Source organism: Caretta caretta, chromosome 13 (genome assembly GCF_965140235.1).
Source record: "Caretta caretta isolate rCarCar2 chromosome 13, rCarCar1.hap1, whole genome shotgun sequence".
Lineage (NCBI taxonomy): Eukaryota > Metazoa > Chordata > Testudines > Cheloniidae > Caretta > Caretta caretta.
Window position 1 is genome coordinate 31,615,216 of NC_134218.1, and position 21,232 is coordinate 31,636,447.

General features: G+C 44.1%; 1 protein-coding gene across 8 annotated transcripts in view; it reads left to right on the plus strand.

Annotated features, from left to right (window-relative positions):
• The window catches only part of RBM39 (RNA binding motif protein 39), a 48,158-nt gene extending 28,760 nt beyond the window's left edge, over positions 1-19,398 (plus strand). For all 8 annotated transcript variants that reach the window (XM_048820030.2, XM_075118858.1, XM_048820027.2 and 5 more), the window contains 7 exons: positions 930-1,134; positions 1,303-1,380; positions 4,330-4,362; positions 6,320-6,395; positions 6,522-6,627; positions 18,223-18,301; positions 18,380-19,398. In XM_048820030.2, the coding sequence (XP_048675987.1) occupies positions 930-1,134; positions 1,303-1,380; positions 4,330-4,362; positions 6,320-6,395; positions 6,522-6,627; positions 18,223-18,301; positions 18,380-18,480 (678 nt within the window). In that variant the 3' untranslated portion in view covers positions 18,481-19,398. The remainder of the gene's footprint in view (positions 1-929; positions 1,135-1,302; positions 1,381-4,329; positions 4,363-6,319; positions 6,396-6,521; positions 6,628-18,222; positions 18,302-18,379) is intronic.
• Positions 19,399-21,232: the final 1,834 nt, after the last annotated feature.

The following is a 21,232-nucleotide window of genomic DNA, read 5'->3' on the forward strand; positions in this document are numbered from 1 at the left end:
ATGAGCTAGCTCTTTGTGGTCCAGCTCCTTAAAGCACTCTTACAGCAACACAGATCACTCTGTATGTTAGAAATATTTTATTCACTTTAGACAATCCCAACCCTTGGGGCATGTCTCTTTAGTCTGTCTTCCAATCCTGGATTGGTGGCATCAGATGGTTAATTAACAAATTGGCGATTAAGTACGGTATTTAAAAACAAAGTAAACTCACACATGACCAGTATTACCAATTACCTCAGTAAGCTATGTCACCACCCCTTCAAGGAAAAGCTTGAGTGGAAATAGGCCTTTGCGCGAAGTCCTGAAGGTCATCAGACTTAGGTTTTGTTGGAGGAATCAAATGGCAGAGGCTAGGGGTTTTGAAGGAGAGCACATCTAGCCAGGCGCAGATGTTCAAAACTGGGAACTAAGATCTAGTGTTTAAACTGACACAGCAATATGTGGTGGAAGGAAGAGCTCTCAGCTGTTAGCCAAGTTTGGATTATTGTACATGGAAACAGATGGGGGGAATCACCACAACTATGTAACTGTTATATGTGCATTCTGTGGCTGACACCTGACTAAGTAGACATGCAGCCTCATGCTGCACTGCCTGAAGCTTTGACTGGCCCATAACTACATGTAAAGCATGCTACAGTAGTTGAGATCACAAGACAAGGGCATGACCCAAGAAAAGTGACTTCATTCCTGACCGCTCACTGAAGGAAAGCTGAAGGCATGGCCTTGATTTATGTTGGAATTTTTAATTTGTGGAATAGATGCCTAGAACAGAAGATGATCATTAAAAAATTGAATAGATATGCCAACAAAAAATCCCTAAATTGCTTCTTTAAAGTTAAAGGTGTCTCAGATATATTCTTATAGATAATACGTTTGATAGAAAGTACCTTGTGAACTTTGCTAGACACTGACCATGTATAATTCTACAGTTCTCAGATTCAGAGTGTGCCAAAAAAGCCTTGGAACAACTAAATGGATTTGAGCTAGCTGGCAGGCCAATGAAAGTAGGTCATGTAACAGAACGCACTGATGCTTCCAGTGCTAGTTCATTTTTGGACAGTGATGAACTGGAAAGGACTGGAATTGACTTGGGAACAACTGGTCGTCTACAGTTGATGGCAAGACTTGCAGAGGGTAAGTGTGGTAATATAGGTTATGTGAAAATATTGGGGTTAACTTAGTAGGAAGTATTTCACTTCCTTTAATGTTGAGAACGCTAAGATTCTTAAGCTAGACTACTTCCCAAGACTTAATTCGTAGACTACTTACCAAGTGAACTCAGACTAGTACTTTCTATCGCAGGTACTGGTTTGCAGATTCCCCCAGCTGCACAACAGGCTCTGCAGATGAGTGGATCTTTAGCATTTGGTGCTGTGGCAGGTAAGAATTTGAGGATCCATTTATTTTGGCATGTTGTTTTTAGCATGCTTATATCTTCAAGGGAGGTGAAAATATTTTATATCTTGTGATTTAACATTAGAACTATAGTAGTTCACAGCAGAGCTCCCAGTCATGGTGAATTATTCAACTCTGCAAATCTACAAACATAAATAAGGATAACGTATCACAATGTATTCTTCATTTATTTTAATGTGGTTCAGTTTGTGCTGTTTTGCAAATATACTGTAGTACGCTTACTAGCGCATTGTACAGATTAGATAATTCTTAGGAATCTGAGTCCTCACTGCCTCTCTCGTGAGAGGAGTGGAGAAACAACTTGTTTTTTGTGCTGTTAGGCACAGATCAGTAGTATCCTATTAATGTGGAATTACCATAGTCATGCTTTGACATTTCCTGTTCATGGATTTCAGTTGCAGGGTTTAAAATCAACAAGTCCCAAACTGAGCTATTGAGCTCTATCACGGTGTACAATCATACTATTGTGCCACCTTCTCAAGTCTGTAACCTGGATGTCTTCGACTGACCTCTCGGTTTGCACATGCAAGTCATGACTAAATCTAGTTTCTTGTGTTACACTTCAAAGATCCAACCTTTCCTCTCCATCCATGTATGTAAATCTCTCAATCATGTGCTTCTATTTTATATCTTGATATTTGCAACCTCTTCTTGTCTAGCATTGACTACTACAACCTTACCCTTGAAAAATCCATACAAAATGTTGCTAAGGTTATCTTTCTGACTCTTTGCCCTGGCCACATCAGTCCTCTTCAGGACCCTCCATTATCTTCCCCTTTCACCTCTTCATTATACATATGCTTTTCTTTATCTTTAAGACTCTTCACAACTTAGCTTTGCCCTACCTTATGATCTAGTAACTTACTACATTGGTGACATCTACCTTCATTTCATCTACATGCTGCCTTTTACCACCCAGTGAGTTTGTCAAATGGGGAAGACTCTCAAATAAGAGCTACTACCATATCACCCTTCAACTCTCTCCTCCTCAAGACTCACTTTGGCTGTGATATCAAGAAAACCCTGCCTGCTCATCATGGCTAAGCAGATGAGGAACTGTGACTGTCCATTTCCCCCTTACTTTTTCTGTTCCCTTACTCTTATCTCCATTCCAGTTTTTCCCCCCATCCAATCTGTTACCATTAAAATAGTTATATTAAAAAAGCAAAAAACATAACAAAACTGCCAGTTGCCATGTTCACTTACTTGCATAATACTCTATCCCTCAATCCTTTGTCTGTTTGTGTCCTTTGGGTGGTCTCCTAAGTGGGCTGTGTACAGCTTCCAGCACCAATGAGGACCTAATCTTCATTGGGGCTTTGGGCAAGTAACTGGTTTGTGATGCAAGGGACATTGTGAAGGGATGCCAGTGCAGTGAGAAGCTGTGCGAGGGATCACAAAGGGAGTGGGACTTCACAGTGGACAATAGGACACGGGAAGAATAGTACAGATCAATCCTGATAGCTGTCATGTGAATATCTTCACTGATCTATATTTATTTAGAAACCTGGGAATTCCTTGTTTTCTTTTTTTACTTAAAACAAAATTAAGGTTGTTCCATTGCATTTCCAATGAATGAAATCGCTAAAACTCCAGGGAAAGCAGTCTTCGTTCATACAAGTGTCATAACTGCACACTTGGATGCCTCACCTCTTAAAACCTCTTTGCACTTTCAACATAAAGCCAACTACAGTACACACACATCCTCAAAACTACTCACAACCTAACTCTAGTCTCATTTTTATGTACAAACCATATATTAATCAGTACATGGGCCTAAAGTGAATATCTGTATGGATGAGGGCAGACTGTAGAGGAAATGAGTGCACTATATCTGGTTATAGGTTGGAAGAGCAAATGAATCCAGAAAATGCTAGTCATATAAATCCCTCTTCTAGACCACTGTGTTGAGTTCTGGTCACCTATTGCAATAAGACCACTTTCAGATACGGGACATAAATAATTAGGTGTACAAAAACTGTTCTATGAGGAGATAGTGAAGTGTCTGACTAGTCAACAAAATAAAACAAGATCTGAGATTTCATGCACCCTCCTCTGAAATGTCCATTCTCACCCATTTAAAGTATTACAATTCCCTTTTGTGTGTTTGTGTGAATTAATGGAAGATCTGGGCAGGAGGAAGAAAGCTGGAAGTTATATTTACATCACTTGCAACCCACAGTTTACCATTCCTGCTGATTTAAAGAGGCGTAGGTTGAACGTCAAATTTAATCCGGGCAATGTCATTGCGTTCCGTAGTGATGCTTAAAGTCATGTTATCTCTGCCTCATTTCCCCCATTTGTAAAATGGATAACTATACTTCGAGGCTTATTTAGATATTTTCAGACTATTTTGAACTTGCAAAGCACTGAAGTAATAGTTCAGCATTGACTTCTGTGCTAAGAAAAGGTTGCTAGCTGAAACATCTATTTGTATTTTTTAAATGAAAATTGATAACCTCTATTTTTAAATTACATTGAAGATTCCAGCTAATGAAGATAAAACTACTAGTACAGAAATAGTTGGTGTATAATGCTTGTTAAAACTGCTCTCTCTACTACTTTGGTGTCCAAATTGTTCTTTATCAAGAGGATAAATAGAACAGATTATGGTAAAGTGTGTGGACCAAAGAATTTTCATGTTTGTTTTGCTGTCCATTAATTGAATGCTACCTCTTTGGAGAATATTTGTCTAGGTAGTTATAGGTCCTCCTAGTCACTAGTATCTGAGCACCTCCCATGTGATAAATTAGAAGGAACAAAGCTATCTTTATTCTCCTATCTGAAGAAATAGAAGTAGACTGGAGGTGTTGTGTATCTGCATGAAGATCTTGCCCAACCTAGATTTAGGTGGGCAGTTAAGATCTAGTGTTTAGTGTTTTTATTTAATTTTCTATACATTCTTTTCTTTAGATTTGCAAACCAGACTTACCCAGCAGAATGAAGGTACGGTTGGATTAACATTTACTGTTGGCAAATGGGTTTTGCAAAAGTGGGTTCTTTGTACCAGAAGCACTTTACATCTGTGTAGAAAGTTCTTCCAGCACCCAAGAAATGCTGTTTTATTGGTATCTATAGGAAACCCACATTTTAAGTTATTGGTTTTATATATTGCTTTCTAGATATAGATATATATAACACCTAACCCTAGTATTCCTGACACCTCCTAAATTTTGCACTATTAAGACAACTCTTGTTAAAAATTAATAATTAAATACAGTTTTCTAGCTATATATCTTAGAGGGGGTGGTTAAATAAGGGAACTGGGAGTTAGGATTCCTGGGTTCTATTCCCAGACAAATCATGCATTTATTATGACTTTGGGCAAGTCACAAAACCCCACTATTCATCTGAAAACTTCCACAGACCTAGAAAGGGAGTTGAGCTCTCAAAATGATAACCTGAACTCTTGACTCCTTTTTCATGTTGAATAAAACGTAAATTTCAATTAACTTCAAAGAATAACTTATAATGGGGCAATTATTCAATTGGCTGTTGTAAGTCAGCCACACTGGAAGGCTACTGATTACTAGGTTTTAGTCAAACTGACATAACCATTCCTAGCGCAGTACTGTAACATTCGGTAACTTACAGGTAAAATGTTCATATCCTCCCTTTTCACTACTCAGAAAAGCTTTCTAAACTGATATTTAACACTGCCGTTTAGGAAAACTGCAAATTTTTGTATTTTTGCTATAGTATAACTAGTTAAATATATTAATGAATTTTCAGAGTTCGCTATTGCCTGTCCATGGTTCCATTATCACCATAAGTGTGAATGGTGCTGTTGTCTCCATATGGAGCTGTCATTTGGTTTATACATTAGACTGTCTCTTCTACTTAAAATTGAGCTGCAGGATGTGCAGTTCCCTGCTGGAATGCTTGGGACAGGCAAATCTTTTCAAAGATATTTGGTTACTTATGTTTTTGTTTAAATTGGTTAATATAATCATGGATAACTGAATTTAGGCATAGATTTAATAGTTCTAAACTGCACTGGTTTTTAAATGGGACAGTTCTGAGATTCTGTCTTTTGCATGCATTCCAGTGGCACGCTATATTTTCTGTGTTCTAACATACATCAAATGTCAGTGAATTCCAATTTGTTTTTAGAGACAATCAGGTTTAAAAAAATAAAAAATCTTATTGCTGTCTAAGCTTTTTACTTGCTGTTTCCTATAATACTTCAGAGGGGGAGATTCATTAAATATAGGAAAATGATTGTGAAACAAATTATCTCGGAAGGCTTGAAAGTATAGTACAAGCATCTACTTTTAACTCAGGTTTTGAAATTGATTGGTTTCAAGTTAACTTCATCTCTTTTAGACACTTTGTTTTGATTTCTTGTAAGTTGGTATAGTAATTACAATTATATTCAGAAGTGTTGGTCTTTTAGTTAAAGCATGAGGCTGGGAGTAGGGATGCCTGGGTTCCAAGTCTGTCTGGGTACATTAATCAGAGTGGCTCCCAAGAATTATTTTAACAAATTTCTTACCATGAGGTTAAGAATAAGTTGTTTTTGGTTTTGTGGGGGGAGTTTATCAAGAACTGTGGTTCTGAATTCTATTTCCAGTTCTGTCATAGATTTCTTGTCTAATCTTAGGAATGTAACTTCACTTCTCTATGCCTTTGATTTCCGCATCTGATTAAAAATATTAATGTTGTAACTGAATATGATGAAAACAGGTTGGACAACCATCTGTCAGGGATGTTCTATGTTTAGTTAGTCCTGCCACAGCACAGGGGACTGGACTGGACTTCGTGACTTTTTGAGGTCCCTTCCAGTCCTGTGGTTCTGTGATTTTGAAGCACAGACAGAAAAAGCCTTACTTATAAATTAAACTTTATGTAAAAGACTTTTTCCTTCAATGACAGAAAAACATGTCACTTTCTCTTTAAATAGTCTTGGCTGCAGCTGCTTCTGTACAACCACTTGCAACACAATGCTTCCAGCTTTCCAATATGTTTAACCCTCAAACGTAAGTTACCTGCTGTCTATTTCCATTTGTTACACATTTGTTTCTGACATTAGTGGAATCAGTGTGAAAATTAGTTTTTTTTGGAGGCGTGGTTTTGTTTTCACTTTTGAATTTTTCCTTTGGCAGTGAAGAAGAAGCTGGCTGGGATACAGAAATTAAGGATGATGTTATTGAGGAATGTAACAAACATGGAGGAGTTATCCACATTTATGTAGACAAAAATTCAGCTCAGGTATGTCTTTTGAGAGGTATTAAACAAATTTTAGAAGCTCTTTTCAAGTTGTCACTGTCAGACCTCTTTCGCAAGCGTTAGAATTGTGTTGAGGTGAATAGAAATGTCTTAATTAAAAAAAAATCTTCTGAGTTGCTGAATGCAGCTAAGCAAGAGTCACTCCAGCAATTATTTTAATTATCTACTTTTGTAAGTGGATAGGCAATTTTCTGTAGCTACAAGACTTCTCACTCAGAGTTTAGCATGTTCTTGTGGGTCTACAAAAGAGTCAAATTAAAATATTGCAGAAATGCATATTTGGGCTGTAATGAGAACCCCTCTACCAGGTAGCCTTAGTTTGTTTCAGACTTGTGATATTTATTGTGTGAGTTCATTGAATAGCATACTTCAGTCAGTAATCTATCTGAAAAATACACTAACACTATAGGGTAAAATTCTTTAGCAATACAGAAACTGCTGTCTCCTTTGTGGACTGTGGGATGGCCCAGTGTGTCCCTGGCTGGTGAAGACCATTGGGGATGATGTGTCTTCTATATGGAAACAGTGGGCTAATGTCTTCTCCCTCGGGCATTATGTTCTTTCTACATAAGTGCTCGGGTTCATTTGTTGCTTGAAAGACCCTTCCCTTGATATGCGCATGTTGGCTGACTATTCAGCCAATCTCTGCTCCTTTTAGGAGGAGGAGAAAGGTTATTGAAGATAGTGACTGGACAACTCTGGTTGATTTCTAACAACATAATTTAAAGCTGAACTGAATTATGTCAGTGAAACAGCCTGGGTTAATGTAGCTGATATTAGTGCAGGACATTCCACAGTTTTTGTACCTTTATCATATGCCAGTGAGGCTGCTGTCCGGTAGGGTGAAGGGAAGTCTACTCAGATGTTACTGAATAACTTTGGAGGAGAGGGTTTAAAAGGCAGTAGTGTGCACTTTATCCCCAAACACAACAACTTTGTTATCAATGATTGTTTCAGCAGAGTGGAGGAAAAACTCTTGGGAGGTACGGGGAAACACAATTCTGCAGCCTCCAAAAAAAAAAAAAATGCAGGATCCAACTCTCCTGCCTTATAATTTGTCATTAATTACTGTCACCTCATTAGATTTATACTTCCGACCAAACCGTACTATTTTCTGTTCAAAGGATCTATTTCATTTGGGTGTTGCTACCATGAACTTCAGAATGTCTTGGGATTTGGGATAGGACCTCACCCTTAGTTTGAATTCTGGAATGCAATTCCATGGTATCACCTTCAAAATAAACCTTACCATTGTGAAGAGACTATTCCAAAGTGAACAGAATGTGAACTGATGCAATGGCGTCTGCCTGAGTTTGCAGACAGCTTAAAACAAAAACTTTTAGGGAAATGTGAACTGAGTATTCATCACAGATTCCTGTTCTTGGGGATATTACTGCACAGATCACAAGCTAGAACACGCTGAGAAAGGCCAACCTTAGGAGGACCCTCCTCCCCCATTGCCTCAAGCTACTCAGCATGCTATGTGAGACTGTGTAAAGGGATATGACACCTGCGTCTTACTTCCAGTTGCTGAAACAGGAAGTGGGAATAAAAAAATAAAATTCCTTTGCTTTTTGACATCTCCTAATTTGAAAGACTTTTACCATTTAGTTTAGTCACTAATTTAGGAGTCTGGCCCAGTTTCGTAGTCTCACTTTCAGATGTAAGGAAGATGGAATACAGTGCTGAGAAGACCTTGATAGCTTGAGCCAAATACAGTCCCGGATTTGATTCTGAGGCCCTCTTCCTCTAGACTGAGAGGGGAAGAAAGAAAATAGCACCATTGTTCCCCAGGACCTCTGTCTCCAAGACCAGAGATTGCAACATTACATCCTCAGGTTTCAAGATTGCAAACTTCCCAATGCCAAGAAGAAAGCATTATGGCCAGCACTGCGGGAAATCAGCACATGGGTGGTTATCCCAGGTGCTGAAGCCCAAGTTGATACATAGCTCACGTTCCCCAGCACATGGGATAACCACCTATGTGCCCATAGCCCTTCCTCTGTCAGTAACAGAACTAAAGCATGTGGTTCCACTGGGTACCACAGGTTAACATTTGGCATTCTTTGTGCTGACTTTCTGCGAGGTTGGAGTGAGTCATTCTAAAGTGCTTGGGAGGGATATCTCAGTGGTTTGAGCATTGGCCTGCTAAACCCAGGGTTGTGAGTTCAATTCTTGAGGGGGCCATTTAGGGATCTGAGGCAAAAATTGGGGATTGGTCCTGCTTTGAGCAGGGTGTTGGACTAGATGACCTCCTGAGGTCCCTTCCAACCCTGATATTCTATGATTTATGATCCTATCTGTTATAATTAAGGCTGCGAGTTTGTCACAGTACTCATGACTTTCTAGGATCTCCATGACTTCTGCAGTGGCCGTTGCGGCTGGCCCGGGTGCTGCCTGAGCAGCTTGGGTGGCCCCCGGGCCAGCTGCACCAACCACTGCTGGGGCAGTCTTGGGCCACTGTGCCACTCCCCCACCAGCAGCAGCAGGGTCTGGGTGCGGAAGGGGGCTCAGTACTGAGGCGGCAGGTTGGGGTGCAGGAGGGGGTGAGGACTCTTGGCGGTGCTTAACTCAGTGGGGCTCCCCGGAAGCAGCAACATGTCCCTTCCTCACCTACTAGGTGGAGGCGTGGCCAGGCGGCTCTGCATGTTCCTTCTGCATGCAGGCACCACCCCCATAGCTGCTGTTGGCCGCAGGACATACTGGTGCTTTCGGGAGCCTGCAAGCCCTGCCTGTTGTTGTCCGTCTCCTCCCCCACCCCCAGCAGTGGGGGTGCTGGGCCACATGCTGCTCTCAGCCGCAGCGCTCCCCGGAGCACCCTGGTTGTCATCCCTTCCCAGCCCCCACCCCACCCCCCAAAGTTTCAGTAAGGGGGGTATATAATACAAGTCATGGACAGGTCACGGGCCGTGAATTTTTGTTTACTGTCCGTGACCTGTCTGACTTTTACTAAAAATACTTGGGACTAAAATGGAGATTTAGTTACAATCCAAACCCGACAATCAAGTCAGAATCTTCATGAAGTTTCACGTGGCCTGGCAACTTCCTTGGCAAGACTAAAATGCCTTCCTGTGTGTACTAGGAAAGGTAGTGCAAATACAGAGACAGGCTACACTACTGCCATACAGTAACTTCACCTCACTGACGAGGTCACATAGTGTTCATAAAATTATTACAGGTCACTATTCTTGGATTATTACATGGCATTTCTGTGTCCATCATGTTCCTTTTTTTGTACTCTGAGGCACAACAGGACCAAATTCCATTACAGGACCAATTTATTCTGTCACTGTGAAATACCCTTCATCACCATCCTCGTTCAGCTATGGCACATAAATGAAAATACTCTGATGTAAAATCCATTTCTATTTCTGAGGATGAGTTTTTAGTAGGTTCTCAAGATGGTCCAGCTCTTCTTCCCGGGTTTTGACTCCTGTCATTTTCTAGCCCCACTCAGAATATTCTTTCCTAGTTTCTGGCCTTGGACTGCTGAATTGTTCTGCAGGCAGCCTAGTTTACCAGACTCTGTCTCTGATTCCTGTGGTTTGTCTCCAGTGCATTGTAATCAAATTAACTCCCTCTTGTGGGGAAAGATGGAAAGCAAGAAGCAGCTACAGGCAGATCATTAACCATTGGAATAAATGATCCAGGAAGATGGTGGATTCTCTGTCATTTGAAATTTCCCTATAAAATATGCTGTTGAAACCAAAAGTGGTTAGACTTAAATTACTAGATGAGATTCTCTGGCTTGTGTTATGCAGGTGGTAAGATTATTATGATAATCTCTTCTGGTGTTTAATATATGTGTTATGCAGTCAAGGAATAAACACGGCTTTGATTATTAGTCACTCAGATACTATGGTGAGGAGTGTGGTATAAACATATGTAGCATGGATGGGCAGCTTTAAATCCACTAAGACCCTTTGGCAGGCCATACAACTTTTTAAGAGGGCAATATTGCATAACAAATATTGCATTTGGTACCATACAGCATGTTAATTTACAATAAACCATGTATTGAGTGTAAAACTGAAGAGTTCTTAAATATAACAGCCCCTTGTAGCACTCTTAAATCCAAAAAATTTAAACAAAAATATTTCACTAACCTTTCTTCCAGTGTGCAAAACATCTGGGGTTTAATAAATGAAAATAATGGGAAATAAAAACCTGTTAACTTTTTTTTTCCCCCCTCTGCTGCTCTGAGACTTTGCCTGCACTCTGTAGTGGTCCTGGGCTCCACCATGTGAGGTGGAGCCTACGTGTTGTGTCTCAGTGCCACTCAAATTTGGCCCATCCATCCGTCCATCATGCCCGCAGTGAAAGCACTCTGCCATTAAGCCACCCACCTCTGGTTACTAACTCCCCACTGGCAGAGGCGTGCCTTGCCCACTGCTGGAAGTGGAGGGGGATTGTCCACAATCTGGCTGTGGGAGCCGGGAGCCAATGGCAAGGCAGTAACCAGAGCTGGGTGACGTAGGGTGGTGCCCTTTCCCTATGTGAATGACAGAGGTGGTTGGGCCAGTGAGTGTAATTACGACTGAGCTTATGAACTCCTGTTCTGTTCCCCATTGACACAGGCTTTGGTTTCGTCCCATGCCACCCAGCTCTGGTTTCTTCCTCCCGTTGGCGGAGGTGTGCCCTGCTACTGCTGGGGTGGAGGTTTGGCCAGAAGTTGATTGGCTCTCCGCTCTCAAATAATCAGCTGATGGGAATGCAGTAACTGGAGCTAGGTGGGGTGGGGCGGAGTTGGAATCTGTGTAAGGAAAGTGGAACCAAGTAGAGCAGTATGAGGCATGAGCACTAAAACACTGTCCTCAGTAACCAGCTCGTAAAACAAAATAATTCTGGGGCTGCGACCCTGCCTATGGACAGGCCAAATAAATGTTCTGGCGAGCTGGCTGCAGCCCACAGGCCATAAATTGCCTATCTCCACTATGTAGAATAGATTATGTGGCAGCAGAGAACTGACTGGGATCCCTTATCTGTTTGTTTCCAGACTCCAGCACTGGGTTTTTTGAAGTTGTTAGGGTTTTTTTTTTTTTTTTTTTTTTGGTTTTGTTTTGGTTTTTTAAGTATTGTACTTTTTTTGGATGTTATCTGGACTAGTATGTAATTTTATACGTAGAAAACTTCAGCCTAGAACTTCACACCTAGAATGCACTTCCATCATTAATGAAAATAAGACTCTAGTCTACCTTATTCACCCCACCTCCAAAGCCTTCCCAGGACCCTTGCACTTCCTCTTAGTCTCTCTCCCATTTTTTGCCAGCCTAAATTAGACACATACATCTGTGAGGAAGTACTTATATTAGCAGCCTCACTTTCTGAGGCACTGAGCTCCCATGAAGCTCTGATGTGATTAGGAGCTGTGGGTGAAAATCCAACCATGTACTTCTTATATAAGAACATAATGGCCATACTGGGGCAGACCAGTGGTCCATCTAGCCCAGTATTCTGTCTTCTGACAGTGGCTGGTGCCACATTTTTCAGAGGGAATGAATAGAACAGAGCAATTGTTGAGTGATCCATCCCCTGCTGTCCACACCCAGCTTCTGGCAGTCAGAGGTTTAGGAACACCCAGAGCGTGGGGTTTTGTCCCTGACCACCTTAGCTAATAGCCATTAATGGACCTATCCTCCATGAACTTACTCTTTTTTGAAACCAGAACAACATCCCCACAGGTTAACTTAGAACATTATCCATGAAATGATGGCAGTAATTTGAAGAACTTAGTGATTATCCTGAAGCAGAGGTTGTCTGGCTCTTAAACGGTGTACTCAAGAAGTAACTGAAATGGGTTAGGAAACTTTTTTAAAACTTTAAGTAAAAAGCTTTATGCAAAGGCTACAGCTAGCGTATTGTTATCTTCTACTTACTGTTGCTTTGAGTACTGCCTGGAATCAATTTTGCAAGGTCTTTCTTTGGGAGTTACTGTGTCTTCATCCTGAAAAGGTGTTACAATCTGGTAGTGCATGTCTACGATGAACTGCATCAATTATTTTAGCCTTTATTTTGTGCTAGTTCTGCATTAGCTACTTCTTTGAGTGCTTACTCGTGTCGATTCCATTTTAGGGGTGTGCGCCCACGTGCAGTTGTCGGAGGTTTTTGCCTTAGCGGTATCTGAAGGGTCGGTTGTGGCGCCCTCTGGAGTGCCGCACTCATGCATTGGTATATCAGGCACCGCCCGCCCTACGCCCTCTTAGTTCCTTCTTACTGCCCATGGAGCACCCCTTTCCCTTGCTTTGCAAGTGCTCAGCGTTTTTTCTCCTACTTGATCTCTGCACTATAGCTGTAAATAGTTTAGTTTAGTTAGTAAGTAGTTAAGTGTTGTAGTTAGTCAGGAGCCTAGCAGGGACTTTGCCCCAGGTGGGGCATGCCCGTCTCCTGTTTTAAGCCATGCTCTGACCTGCACAGCAGCTGTTTGAAGTGCCTAGGGGAATCCCACATAAAAGAGAAGTGTCGCATCTGTAAGAACTTTTGTCCCAGGACACAGAAAACGCAACATTCACTTGAGGGCCCGCCTCATGGAGGCCGATCTTTGCACAGCCAGCTGGACACAGCACCAAGTGCTTTGGCTTCGGTGCATAGCGCGCCTCTGGAACTGGGCTCTTCTCGGCACTCTTCCCTTCGCTGGTGCCCAAGAAGAGGGACCTGTCACTGAGCAAGCCAGATCAAGGGGCATTGGCCAAAGGACTCTGCTTGGGTTGCCCACCCACACTGGAGCCACAAAGGGGCTCTGCCCTGGTTTGTACTACCCCCGTAAGGGACCCACCACTGACTCCAGGAAGTGGTAGGGGACCCAGACTGATGGCACAGTCAGTGCCCTCTCAGCTGCCGGTGCCCAGAGAGCAAAAAGTGCTCTCGCTGGTGCCGCATGCGACGATGGACCTGGCTAAGGCTACTCACGAGGGCAGGCTTGCTGTGAGGGCCTCCCAGAAGGCAAGTGAGCGCCACTGTTCTCTGGAGCCAAGGCAGAGCCCTGTGTCGCCACACCATTGGTCTCCACGTCTGCCCAAGTCATCAGTTCACTGCTACAGGTCTCTGGCACCACTTTGCCGGTCTCCACCCTCACACTAGGACTCACCTAGAGAGACACACCAGTCGTCTTAGCATTGATGGTCACCGTCACCAAGACCTCGGGGATGCTCCTCAACTCAGCGCAGCTCCCCCTACTCCCAGCAGCGGTCGGACCATTCCAGGCACTGGTCACACGCGGCGACGGTTAGCTGCCAGACCCCAGCCTTGACAGCCCTGCCATGGTCTCTGGAGGAAAAGGACTTCTCTGGCATGGAGAGGGAATTCAGCCCCTCACCTACACAGCATTGCGACTAGGCTCTGGAAGGTGCATCCGCTGTGGTGATGCAGACCTGGTAGCAGGGCCAGTGACCAACACAGTGACCCTATTGGAACGCCTCGGGCATACCCATTATGCTGATGCCCAAGTCCTACCAGTCCTCGGTCGCCGCATTGGACGAACCACAGTCCGCGCCGACAGCACTGGGCTTGGTGCAGGAGGCACCAGTGAGCACTGCGATGGAGGAACAGATGCCCACCCCGAGACCGCCTTTCCCGGCAGGGGAAGACATCTTGGGCCCTCCCCAGGTAGTCCAGTCATCCTCCTTTCTGGACGAGGCAGTGGCCGGGCCTTTCTGGGCTAGCCCAGTAGGTGACTTCAGAGAGCATCAAGCAGTGCTCTGCCAGGTGGCCACCAACTTGGGCCTCAAGGCGGAGGAAATGGCAGAGCAATTAGACACATTATTCATTGTGCTCTCCGCGTCCACTACTGCTTGTGTCGCACTCCTGGTGCACAAAGGGGTCCTGAATATTCCTAAGACCATCTGGCATACCCCGTTCTCATTCCCACCCACTTCCAAGAGGGCAGAAATGAAGCATTTTGTCCCCGCAAAGGGATTTGAATACTTAAACATCCACCCACAGTCATTAGTTGTGTCCGCAGGCAACGAAAAGGACAACCAGGGGCTGGTCAGTTCCACCCCCAAACATAAGGAGGCCAAAAGACTGGACCTTTTTGGACACGCAATTTATTCCATGGCTAATCTCCTAGTTCCAGGTGGCAAACCACCGGGCCCTTTTGAGGCCTTATTTTAATTTGTGGAACTCCCTCCTCAAGTTTAAGGACTTTATGTCCAGGAGGCCGCCCAAGAGTTAGAGGCTATGGTGAACTGTCCCAGGAGATGCAGGCCTTTATTCAGGACCTCCCGTTTGTTGGAGTTGGCCTGTTTTTTGACTAAATGGACACACGACTGCGCGGTCTAAAGGACGCTGGGGCCACCCTCCGCTCACTGGGGGTGCATATTCTTCAGTCTGCACTGCAGCCATTCCAGCTACTCCCGTCACCAGGGCAGTGGCAGCCTCGGCAGGGACTTGCAAGGAGAAGGGACACTGGTTTAGTTGCTGCCACCCTTCATCCTCCCTCTCTGGTGCAGCCTGGCCCAGCAAGACACCACGGAGGCCAGAAGTGGTCATTTTGAGGGAGCGCTCAAGAGCAATGCACCAGTCAGCTCCCCGGATCTGCCATCTTTACTTCAACCGTCTCTGTCCCTTCCATTCGGGTCGAGGGTCATCTCGGACCATTGGGTGTTAGACATTGTGTCATCAGTCAATGCCCTCCAATTTTCAGACCCCCCCCCCCTTTCCCGTCCCTCTTCAGGGACACTTCTCACAAGAACTCCTTGTTCAGGAGGAAAACAACCTATTGCAACTGGGGGGGAGGAACCTAGGAACTGAGTGGGGGGGGAAGGGTTCTACTCCCACTGCCTTCTGGATCAGGAAATAAGGGCAAAGGGGGTGGGGGGAGCCTATGTCCCATTCTGGATCTGCAACCGTTTAATACCTCAAGAAGTTGAAATTTCACATGATATCCCTGGCCTCCATCATTCCTTCCCTAGATTTGGGAGACTGGTATGCTGTTCTTGACTTGAGGGACACTTATTTCCATATCTCTGTCTTCCCAGGACACAGGTAGTTCCTTCGCTTCATGGTGGGCCAGCACCATTTCCAGTTTACAGTGCTCCCTTCTGGCCTGTCTTTGGCCCCATGGGTCTTTACAAAATGCATGGTCCTAGTAGCCGCTTACCTGAGATGCCAGGTGGTCCAGGTCTATCCTTATCTTGATTGGTTCATCAAGGGCAGATCATGGGATCACATGCAGAGCAGCCTTGATCTGGTGTGAGCCACGTGCTGCAACTTGGGCCTGTTAGTGAACGGAAGAAGTCAACCCTTGTACCAGTGCAATTGATAGAGTTCATCGGGGTGGTTATTGACTCCATGTGGGCAAGGGCATTTCTTCCAGAGACCCGCTTATGAGCCAGGTCGGATGTAATCTCCCATGTGAGGGGATAATAGGCTCACCACCGCCCACACCTGCCTCACTGTTGTTAGGTCATATGGCAGCCTATACTTACGTGGTCCGCCATGCCCAGATCCATATCTGCCCGCTGCAGGCGTGGTTGGCGTCAGTCTACATCCCCAAGAGGCAAAACCTGGACTTGGTAATCAAGGTGCTGGACCATGTTCGGGCATCTCTGGCATGGAGAATGGACCCAGCATCCGTCTTGCAAGGAGTTTCCTTCGCAGCCCCGTCGTTCACTCTGGTGTCCAATGCCTCGGAACTAGGATGGGGAGGCCACCTAGGAGGGCTGAGTATACAAGGCCACTGGTCAAGGGTCCACTGTTCCCTCCACATAAATGTCAGGGAGCTCTGGGCAGTTCACCAGGCTTTTTGGTTCCAGTTGCAAGGCAAGGTGGTCCAAGTCCTGACTGACAACACCGCCACAATGTTTTATATCAACAAACAAGGCAGAGCCGGGTCATCAGCCCTTTGCCAGGAAGCCCCCTGGCTCTGGGATTTATGTGCAGCATGTAGGGAAGTGCACCTGCCCAGAACCAGGAATGTTTTGGCGGATCACCTCAACAGAATCTTCTCATCTCGCCACGAGTGGTCTCTCCATCCCAATGTGGTCAACCAGATCTCCCAGAAGTGGCAGTCTCCCCAGGTGCGGACCTGTTTGTGGCTTGCCAGAACAGGAAGTGCCATCTGTTCTGCTTGTTCCTGGAGATGGACAGGGACTCCCTGTCCGGCACCTTTCTACTCCTGTGGTCCGGGGCTCTGATGTATGCTTTCCCACAGATGCTGCTGCTCCACAAGATCCTCATGAAGGTCAAGCAGGACAAGACCAAGACCATTCTGATTTCCCTGTCTTTGCGTCAGCAGCACTGGTTCAACACGCTTATGGACCTGTCAGTGTCGTCCCTGATGCCACTGGCCAGATCTCATAAGTCTGAGGAGGAGTGTAGGTTGCAGTCCCTGGATGTCAGGAGTATGCTAGGCTTCTACATCGAAAGGACCAAACGATAAGAACTTAAGAATGGCCATACTATGTCAGACCAAAGGTCCATCTAGTCCAGAATCCTGTCTTCTGACAGTGGCCAATGCCAGGTGCCCCAGGGGGAATGAACAGGTAATCATCAAGTGATCCGTTCTCTGTCGCTCATTCCCAGCTTCTGGCAAACAGAGGCTAGGGACACCATCCTTGCCCATCCTGGCTAATAGCCATTGATGGACCTATCCTCTATGAATTTATCTAGTTTTTTTTAACCCTGTTATAGTTTTGGCCTTCACAACATCCTCTGGCAGAGTGTTCCACAGGTTGACTGTGCATTGTGTGAAGAAATACTTCCTTTTGTTGGTTTCCATTTTGCAAGTTGACTCAGTTTGTCATGGTGGCAGATAGGATGAAAGGTTGTCCGGGTGTCCACCCAGAGAATTTCATCTTGGATCTCCGCGTACATCTGTTTCTGCTATGATCAGGCACAGGTGCCTCTGCTGGCGATTGTAACTGCTCACTCAACTAGAGCGCAGGCCTTGTCAGCGGCCTTCCTGGTCCAAGTGACCATTCAAGATATCTGCAGAACCGCTCCCTGGTCATCCATTCACACGTTCAAATCTCACTACACGCTTACCCAACAAGCTTGAGATGATGCTGGCTTTGGTAGAACGGTGCTGCAAGCTGCAAGACCGTGAACTCCAAGCCCACTTCCATAGATACTGCTTAAGTCACCTAGAATGGAATTGACATGAGCAAGCACTTGAAGAAAAAACGGTTACTCACCTTTTTTGTAACTGTCATTCTTCGAGATGTGTTGCTCATGTTCATTCCATTCCCCACCCTCCTGCCCTTCTGTCAGAGTTGCTGGCAAGAAGGGACGACTGCTGGCGCCTGATATACCAATGCCTGAATGTGGCACACCAGAGGGCGCCACAGCCGACCCTATGGATACTGCTAAGGTAAGAGTGTCTGACAACTGTGCACATGGGCGCGCACACACCTAGAATGTAATGGACATGAGCAATTAATCTCTAAGAACAGCAGTTACAAAAAAGGTGGGTAACCATTTTTTCCCAAGAATTAAGACTATCCCTGCTGACGCTGATGTTGCTAGCTCTCCAATAGGTGTGTGGGGGAGGTTCCTTCAAACATACAATGTGAAAAACCAATGTAATTAGGGGGGGAAGTTGTCACGCACCTCAGAGACTAACACTGTTTTTTATTTTAGGGCAATGTGTACGTCAAATGCCCTTCAATCGCTGCTGCCATTGCAGCTGTCAATGCATTGCATGGAAGGTGGTTTGCAGGTGAGTAAAGGCTGCTTAAAGACCTGAGTTCTCATTATAGACTAAGACATTAAAAACATCTTTTTATCTTTTGATTAGGTAAAATGATTACAGCAGCGTATGTACCTCTTCCAACATACCACAATCTTTTTCCTGATTCCATGACTGCGACCCAGCTACTGGTTCCTGTTCGACGATGAAGATGGATTTCATCATTTTTGTATATAACTATTTTTTGGAGGAAAATTGAGTTATCTTTTATTTAGATAAAACTAAAGGAAAGGGTTTAATGTCATTTTGTGTACACTTCCCGTTACCTTTAAAAAATATAAACTGAGTAAGCAGGAATGCAGTGTGCTCATTCTCCCTAACTAGCATTCCCACTGTGTACAAAGCTGTTGACTTATTGTTCTGCCTTGTAATTCTTGTACATTTACTAAGGTGTTCTGTAGGAACCGAGAAGTAGCTCATAGAAACGAATTTTCTGTAAAAGGCAGATGGGACATAATGACATTTTTAATGTTTCACAAGCCTTTCTTTTAATGCAGTAATTACATTTTACATTTCACTAAATATAGGTGCTCTGTTAAAGGTCAATATCCGATAGAATTTATGAAGGGACATATTTAGTGTTTTGTATAAATGGAGAATTCAAAAGGCTACCGAAGGAGCTGGTTTTGGTCAGCTACACAGCTTGTTTTATGCTGAACAGTTGATAAGAATGGGAGGATTCAAGCGTTTTATTTCTTGATGGCAACTTTTGATTGATGTATCTGTAAAAGTTTCTTTGTAAATACTGTGTGAGGTGTGTCTAGGGTTCCAAACAAAACACTCCCTGCATTTCCAGAGAAAAGTTGAATTGAATACAGGTAGTGTGCACAGTTTAATGATACTCAGCAAAGCCTAAGAATAAGTAGAAAATGCAGAAATATGTTTTGTCTGGTTGCATATAATCTTTGCTCTTTTTAAGCTCTGTGAGCTCTGAAATATATTTTTGGGTTACTTCAGTGTGTTTGACAAGACAGCTTGATATTTCTATCAAACAAATGACTTTCATATTGCAACAATCTTTGTAAGAACCACTCAAAAATAAAATTCTCTTAAAAAGGCCTCCAGAAGCTTTGTTTCAGCTGAATCTGATTTAGGACTACAGGCAGCATAAATGGAAAAATTGGAGTAAGAATGGTGGCGTTCTCCTTCAAATGCTAGGAAATTAGCATTACTCTAAAAGTATTTTCTCTCTGGGTGTAAGTTGGCATGTCAACAGCTAGTGTGTGTTAATTACGCAACCACCGTGTAGTTAAGGAGGCTTCAAAGTTTCGTAGATGTGGGCAAGGTCTGGGAGTCAAGATCTCTTGCACTCCTATCCCATCTCTGTCACTGACACGGTGTGTGGATTTAGGCAAGTTGCTACCATTTCTCTTTTCCAGGAGTAACTAGTTGTCCGGGGTGCTGAGGATTGTTTATCAAGTACAGTGAAGAGCATGATATAAGTGTAGGGATGGATACAGTTGACCTAGGTAACCAAACACACCCTTTTATGTGCTGAGTTGAAGGCACCACGGGTGTCTAACAACAGGGTAGTTTTTCTTGTTTTTGACCCCTACTTTAATAATTTTATTAATATGCTGCAGTACTGCATAAGGTGATGGAGTAGCATTTCAACTCTCCAAAAGCAGCAGTGTTACTGTACTTTTTTGTAACTTAGGTACCTGTTACAGGCAGTAAAAGTAAATTTTGGCCCTGGTCTGCTGGAGCATGTGGAGAGTTGGCTTGTCATGTTGCAGAGGTGCTCCTCATTTCCAGCTAAGGGCTCATCCGTGCAAGGGGGTCATGTCAGTTTAACTGAAATGACATAAAACAGGTGCAAAAGGCTGTGTGGATGCTATTTTTAGTTTACAGTAGGCTTGCTTCTGTTGATTAGGAATCTGTTTAAGCCGTACTGCTGTAACCTGTGTGGACACTCATTCTAGTTTAGGACTGATTTAACCAAATCAGTTTTAAAAGAAACCACATCTTTAAGTTGATGCAAACTCATTTGGATAAAACCAAAGAGAAACCAAACTGATGGGGAGAGAAAGATGAGGAAGAGCAAAAGGAGACGAGTTTTTTCTTTGAGTGATGGTCCCTCTTGTACTCCATTGTGGTTTACGCATGCGCACCCTGTACCTGGGGTCAGAGAATTTTAAAGTGTTAGTTGATCTGTGCATGCACCCTGACTTGCCTTGTGCTTCCATCAAGGCGGTGGTGGGGGAACCACATCTCCAGTCTCTTCTCACCAGCACATGGTCTGGATCAGAACCTTCAGTGTCCTTGTTTCTGATTACAGTTATAAATGGTTTTAACTATAGGTGTAGTAGTGTTGTTTTTCCCCCCTTGTTACAGTGGTAACTAGTTTTTTAACAGGGAGTTTACTTGTACCACTGTTCAGGTACCAGACTATGGCCAGAACTCCAGGCTTCAAACTCTCTGCCTCCTGCCCATGATTCTTCTCTGTCAGCTAGGTGCGGTATTTACCAGTCCTTCCCCAGATGTACCTGAGAAGGCTGAGCACTTTGTCTCTGGAAGTATTTCATGGAGATGGCATTCGGACCCAGGCCAGGGAACCCCTCCCCCAGACATCAGCCTGATTCAGTGAGGAATGTGTCTCCTGATGCTACATCTGACTCTGGCTGGCAGACCCACCCCCATAATAGGACCCTGTTGGGAGATTAGGAAGCAGTCCAATAAGCATAAGGACCTTCCTCCAGGTCCAAGAAACTGGACATTCCTTCCACCAGCTCAGCACAAGGGGACACAGCACATTGTAAGTCCCACAGGCACAGGAAGAACCATAACCAATGGGATCCAGTGAAACCGGGTGGTGAACTAAAGAAGTTTGGGGACCTTAGTGATGAATGTTTACCCGAGCCCTGAATGTTGTGCCCCTACTGGTTGTGGTGGCAGCTTTTC